This window comes from Medicago truncatula, chromosome 2, assembly GCF_003473485.1.
Source record: "Medicago truncatula cultivar Jemalong A17 chromosome 2, MtrunA17r5.0-ANR, whole genome shotgun sequence".
NCBI lineage: Eukaryota > Viridiplantae > Streptophyta > Magnoliopsida > Fabales > Fabaceae > Medicago > Medicago truncatula.
Genome location: NC_053043.1, coordinates 17,423,996 through 17,430,923, shown reverse-complemented (window position 1 = coordinate 17,430,923; position 6,928 = coordinate 17,423,996). Strand labels below are relative to the sequence as shown.

General features: G+C 31.9%; 1 protein-coding gene across 1 annotated transcript; it reads left to right on the top strand.

The window, feature by feature from the left end:
• Positions 1-2,011: 2,011 nt before the first annotated feature.
• LOC11439210 (nucleosome assembly protein 1;2) lies at positions 2,012-6,078 on the top strand. Its single transcript, XM_003595158.4, has 12 exons — positions 2,012-2,193; positions 2,288-2,331; positions 2,602-2,697; positions 3,558-3,650; positions 3,864-3,942; positions 4,022-4,083; positions 4,195-4,379; positions 4,484-4,661; positions 4,740-4,783; positions 4,889-5,087; positions 5,221-5,232; positions 5,633-6,078. The coding sequence occupies exons 1-12, from the start codon at positions 2,148-2,150 to the stop codon at positions 5,699-5,701; spliced, it is 1,107 nt and encodes a 368-aa protein (XP_003595206.1). The 5' UTR covers positions 2,012-2,147; the 3' UTR covers positions 5,702-6,078.
• Positions 6,079-6,928: the final 850 nt, after the last annotated feature.

Genomic DNA, 6,928 nt, shown 5'->3' with positions numbered 1-6,928 from the left:
GTTATTTTGTGTTGTCACGATGTCTTGACATTCAAATAAAAAATAAATTGTGAAAATAGATCAAATTGTCCATATGAGCTTAACAACATCGGTAGGTACAAACAGAGTCGTTCCTATGTAATTGGAGGCTCGGCTCTGATGTAAAAATGAGTCCCTAATAAAATTAAAACATAATTTTTTTAAAGGAGCAATTATTGATTTATTTTGAGAATAAGATCCGCAAAGATAAAAAAAGAAGCTATTATTGTAACTAACACAACAAAAATTAATATTGTAATCAATAATATAAAAATACAACTTCAAGCGAATATTTTATCTATCTTCTAGGTTGTTATTTCCTTAATTCATACAAAGGAAAAAATAAAGATAAATGATATTTGAACATCTAATTTGTAACAACCTTTGTGACAACTTTATTTCTCATACTCACATGATATTTTACTTTATCTTTCTATTGTTTTGATTTTCGTGTCAATACCTACGTTTTCTTTATAAAACTATGGTTGTCAAATAAGTTGTCACCCAAAAAGTTGTTCAAATAACACATCTCAAAAATAAAATGTTTTTAATATTTTTTTAGAGAATAGTTATAATGTTTGTTCTTTTAAATAAAAAAATTAAAATATTTGTTGTTAGTGCTTTACTATTTTATACTATAAGTATGAGTTGAAAATTACAAGAAGTGCTCTAACAAAAAGAAGAAGAAAAAAAAATTATGTTGTATTTTTATTTTTAAATATGAGCAGTGGGAACTCACTTGGGTTGGTCTAATGACGATGATTCAAACCCCGAACCTTACATATATTATGTATTATTCCTATCAACTGAACTAAGGTTCACGAGGACAATTTGGATGGGTTAATAACATGAGCAGTGGGTCCTATGTTAAATAAAGAAGAAGTGCTCATAATATATTTGTTGTTAGTGCTTTACTGTTTTATACGATAAGTATGAGTCGAAAATTACAAGAAGTGCTCTAACAAAAAGTAGAAGAAAAAAAAATTATGTTGTGTTTTTATTTTTAAATGACGATGGTTATGCATTGTTCACAAGGACAATTTAGATGGATTAATAACATGAGCAGTGGGTCCTATGTTAAATAAAGAAGAAAAAAGGAAAAGAAAAAATAAGTAATAAAAAACATAAGCCTGCAGAGGAGTTGAACTAATGTCGAAGGCAGTGCAAGCTGGTACCGCTAGGCCATTTGAGCTTATATGTTATGGTGGTTGCGCCACTCATATATATTGATTATTTACAAGCAGTATATATATATATATATATATATATATATATATATATATATATATATATATATATATATATATAATTGGGCCCCTAAATTTTGAAGGTCTAGCTCCGTAGAGCTGTTTGCATCCTTCACGGGCTGGCCCTGAGTACAAAGCATTGTTATATGCAATAATTATGCTTGAATATTAGATTCTTCATTTATTCATCTTAAACATGAAATTTTAACCATTATATTATTTGATTCTTTAAAAAAAATAATATATTATTTGATAAAAAAATGTTGAATTTACTCGTCGACCAGCTCACATAAACCATTAATGTTTAGACGAGACTCATCTTTGATAAATTATGTAAGAAACAAATCAATACAATCAAACTCATTTATATGTACTAGTCCACCAACCATGTAACAAACGAATAAATACAATCAAACCTATTTACATGTACTCGTCCACCGAATTAAGACAAGCTCACCCATACGACCAATCAACCAGCCCACATAAACCATTAATGTTTGGACAAAACTCATCTTTGACATACCAAGTAAGAAACAAATCAATACAATCAAACATATTTATATGCATCGGCCCACCGACCATATAACAAACAAATCGATACAATCAAACCTATTTACATGTATTGATCCACCTAATTAAGACAAACTCGGCCGGACCGACCCATTTGACAGCTACACTAAAAAGTAAAGAAGGAAACCCTAATAAGAGAATTAATGAATTAAAAAAGGAAGAGAGGGAGAAGGGCATTTAAAAGGAGAGGAAACATAGGATTAGAATCAGTTTGAGGCAGTCAGTGAAATCTATCAAAACCCTCTCTTTCTCTCTATCTCTTAGGTTTTCTTTTCTCCTTTTTCGCTGTCACTTTCTTCTTCTTTCTCAACAATGACTAGCAACAAAGAAGGTTTCAACATCGCAGATCTCAGTTCTGGTAAACTCTTCTTCTCAATCAACACTCGTTTTTTTTTTCTTCCGAATTTTTCTGTTTGTTTTTTTGTTTAATTGAGTTTGATTTTTCTTTGTAGCTCTCAATGAAGAGGATCGTGCTGACCTAGTTAACGCTCTCAAGGTTCGTGCTTTTTCTTCAATTTTTTAGACCCTTTTGTTTGTTTTGTTGTAAAGTTTCGTGCTTTTTTAGTCTAACCCTAATTTTGATAAAACCCCTAATTTTGATTAAACCCTAATTTTGAATAAACCCTAATTTTTATAAAACCCCTAATTTTGATAAACCCCTAATTTTGATTGATTAAACCCTAATTTTGTTTTGGGTTTGAGTTTTGATGATTTTTTGGATTATTGTTTATTAAGGGTTTTTATTTTTGATTGAATTTGTGTGCAGAGTAAGATTCAGAGTCTTGCTGGACAGCACTCTGATGTTCTAGAGAGTCTATCCCCTGTTGTAAGGAAGCGTGTTGAGGTTCTCAGAGAGATTCAGGTATATTCCCTAAATTTTGGAGTATTGAATGTGTGTTGTTTCATGCTTAATTGGATTATTTATCCTCCTATGTGTATTGTTTATTGGATATTGCTGCTTTATAAAGTGTGAAGTGAGACGTTCAAGGGTTGTTAATTCAACAAACCCTTGATTTGTTTTGTTTCACTTACGATGTCCATCTTTTATTTGTTAATTGATTGTACATAATACTCACTTTATTACTCTCTAAAAAGTAAATTGATCACTTTAGAGGATTGATCCCTCTGTTACATGGATTGGAGATTTAGTGGAATCATGATAAGATAATTTGGTGTTATAAATCTCTTGTTGTATCTGTGTCAGTGAAGGGTTGGATTTGTCTTTTACGATACCTGTAAAAGGCTGATATCATGACCTGAACTGTGATCCTCTATTCAGTCACATGGGGTCGCCTCCAATTGTAACCCTGAGGCTCTCCTGCAAGTTATACATAATTAACATTCAATAGGGTGAACTGATTACTGAACTTCATATTTCTTTTGTTCGTTACTTTTATTTGAGTGTTTGGGGATCTATTTGGACTGAAGCAAGCTATTCTATTATTTTCATTTTATTAATATACTATTTTATGATTTTTGAAAACTTGACCCTGACTTTATATCTTGTAGGTAAAATTTTATTCTTACGTTGAATTTTTGTTTTTTCATCTGTGAATAGACATTTTCACCCTTATATAATGTTTAATGAGTCTGTCAATTGCTCTAATAGTTTGTACCTGATCTTCTCTTATATTTTTCTGTTTTTGATTTTTTATTAGCTACCCAGCAAAGATAAGGTTTCCGCGTGATATAGTCTTCTGAAATTGTTTTATGACTGTGCAGGGTGAACATGATGAATTGGAGGCTAAGTTTTTGGAGGAGAGAGCAGCTCTTGAAGCCAAATACCAAAAATTGTATCAACCATTGTACACAAAGGTATCTTGAGGATTCTGTTATTGATTGTATAGAGAAAATTGCATATCAGGCATGATGCTTTAATGAGTGCATCACTTGCTCTGCTGTCCAATTTAATCATACTTGATCTTTCTATTATTCAAGTTTATAATTATTGAAATCTTATTTGTATGGAACATTTGATGTAATATCTTTTATCTTTAATTACTGAACTTGTCTATAAAATGGATGCAGCGATATGACATTGTGAATGGTGTCACTGAAGTGGAAGGGGCAGCAATGGAAACTACAGCTGATGCAGAAGAGGACAATGGTAGTAATTGAGAACTGTCACGTTACACTTTTATTGTCACAATTAGTCATCTTCAGTAATTTTCTTTTAACTTATGCAGAGAAAGGAGTTCCTTCGTTTTGGCTCAATGCTATGAAAAACAATGATGTGTTATCTGAAGAGGTAAGTTGAAAAAACCGTTAATTTGTTAACTTCTTACTCTTAAACGCTCGAGTTTTTTTGGCCATAAATGTACTTTTGTAATGATGTTTTCCCTGCTTCTCTACGAACTAGGTTACGGAGCGCGATGAAGCTGCTCTCAAGTTTCTCAAAGATATCAAGTGGAGCAGGATTGATGACCCGAAAGGGTTCAAGCTTGAGTTCTTCTTTGATACCAATCCATATTTTTCAAACTCGATCTTGACGAAGACATATCATATGGTTGATGAGGATGAACCTATATTGGAGAAAGCAATTGGGTAAGCTGGTCATTTTTACCTGATGTTGTTGGCTATTAGTTTTGGTCAAAAGTGGCTTGTTTAATCATGAATTAAGGTTTGCTTGCTTCATTTTGCTTTTACAGGACTGAAATTCAATGGCTTCCTGGAAAATGCTTGACACAAAAGGTTTTGAAGAAAAAGCCCAAGAAGGGTGCAAAGAATGCTAAACCAATTACCAAAACTGAAACTTGTGAAAGCTTCTTCAACTTTTTCAATCCACCAGAAGTCCCTGAAGATGATGAAGACATTGATGAAGATATGGTATGGAAGGCTATATAGTTAAATACTAATGCTAAAATTTCTACTTTTGCTTGAACTCTTTAATTTATTTTTTAACAGGCTGAGGAACTTCAGAATCAGATGGAACAGGACTACGACATTGGGTAAGCTTAACTGCCTATTTATCTGTTATAGCACAATAACTTAGATAGTTTTTTGCATTTGTAATTTTTGAATATACCCTTAAATGAATTTTCATGCTTCTTCAGGTCAACAATAAGAGATAAGATCATCCCCCATGCTGTATCATGGTTTACTGGAGAGGCTGCTCAGGGAGAGGAGTTTGGAGACCTGGATGACGAAGATGATGATGAAGACGATGATGCTGAGGATGATGATGAAGACGAGGACGAGGATGAGGACGAAGACGACGATGAAGATGAGGAAGAGACCAAGACTAAAAAGAAGGTATGAACTTGTTTGATTTGAAGTAGTGAATTATTGGTTTGTTTTCTATTTTTTAATTTGAAGCTTGAATGCGAATTAACTTGCTTGTTTTTCCACCTGCCCCATGTTAATTTCCTTTGGAACGTTGCTGCAGTCATCTGCTAAGGTAAACTTTGCGACCTTAATGCAATCGTGTTATAGACATTTCCTTCATTTTGGATTTGTTTACTTCATGCTATATTTGCTATGGAGTGTTACCAACACTCTCCACTTTTGGCTTCATGAACTTATTTGGTACCCATATCAAAATCAGTGGGGCCAACATATTTCAACTAATAATAGGAGTTTTGAAAAGAGTGTTGGTAGTAACCATAGCATCCCAATAGCACAGCAGAATTCCAACAATGTAAAGTGATACACTATTACATGGTGCTGTCAAATAGTGGCACTAAACACTAGTGTAGCAGAGCTCGAACAAACTGTTTTTTTTTTTTTCCATGATTGACAGCACCTCCATGGCTTTGGACGTTCAATTCTAATTTCCTTTTTGTATTGTATGTTTTCAGAAGAGCGGAATAGCTCAGCTTGGCGAGGGTCAGCAGGGTGAAAGGCCACCAGAGTGCAAGCAGCAATAGTTTGTTTCTTCGGAGTATTATGCTGCTGAAAGTTGTTTTGGGGTCCTAGTGCCTGATGAAAAAGGATTGCAATTTCATGTGGTTTTTCATGGCCCTTGATTCATTTTCCTACCCTTAGTTTTTATAGTCTGAATTTATCGAGTCTTTTTCTCTTTTTCGTCTCTACTTTTGGAGATGGTTGTTATATAGTCAGGGGTGTTGTGATTTATTGGTACTTCAATTCATAGGTATGCTTCCCAGATACTTAAAGTTTGTGCTTCATTATTACCAATATTTCTGGTATACACTCAGATTGGCAAATCAATGCTACAAGTTTTTGTGTGGGAAGAAAATTTGTTATAATTTTTTTCGTAATGAGCATGTTTTGATTCTGATTATATTTTTGGTATTCGGCTTTAGTTACGAAAATGAAATTTTTGTATTCAATATTTTTTGAAGATGGGAAGATTTTTTTGTCATTGTCATTTGTAGAACAAATTTGAAAATAAAAAACCAAAGTTAAAAGTAAGTTTTTAAAAGTTTTGTTAACCAACGTCCTTTTGAGTGAGAAATGTAGTTTTTACCTCTTAGTTACAATAGTTTATTTATCTTTCCCACATAAATTGTGAAATTTTGGTGAAAGTACTTTTGGTATTGAAATGAGAATGATTACACTTGTAGGAATTTGAATTCATAAAAAAAATGTTAGCAAATGTCATTTTAGGATATTGTTTTTGGTGGTGGTTGAGATTCAAATATTGCATATATTATGAATTGTAACTAAGTTCACGAGGACATTAAAATATTGTTTAATTTGCATAAAATGTTGTGTAATTAAACAAAAGTCATTTTCCAAACCTTTTATTTTATTATTATATAAAAGAGGTTATCATTCGATTGAATGTTAAACATGATACCATAAATTGTTGTTGATACTATAACCTCACTTTGTTTTGTTGTTGAGCTATCAACATTTCAGCGAATATCATGATAAATTTTTTAAATAAAAATGGAAAAATTAATTAAATTTTAATTTATGGTTAAAGATTAATTTTTAATTTAAAGGCTTATTATAGATTAGAGACAAATTTCAAAATTTAATTATATCTTTTTTTAATAACAAAAGAGTTATTCAATTTTTTTAATTAGATGAAATTAAAAGTAAAGAGAAATGATATTTGAACAATCATTTTTTGCAACTTTTGTGACAACTTTCTCTATACTCACATTATCTTTTTACTTTTTTTC

Coding starts and splice junctions, on each gene's coding strand:
- LOC11439210 (XM_003595158.4), top strand. CDS start 2,148: ATGACTAGCAACAAAGAAGGTTTCAACATCGCAGATCTCAGTTCTG. Junction 4,084..4,194: donor ATGATGTGTTATCTGAAGAG/GTAAGTTGAAAA, acceptor TCTACGAACTAG/GTTACGGAGCGCGATGAAGC. Junction 4,662..4,739: donor AAGACATTGATGAAGATATG/GTATGGAAGGCT, acceptor ATTTTTTAACAG/GCTGAGGAACTTCAGAATCA.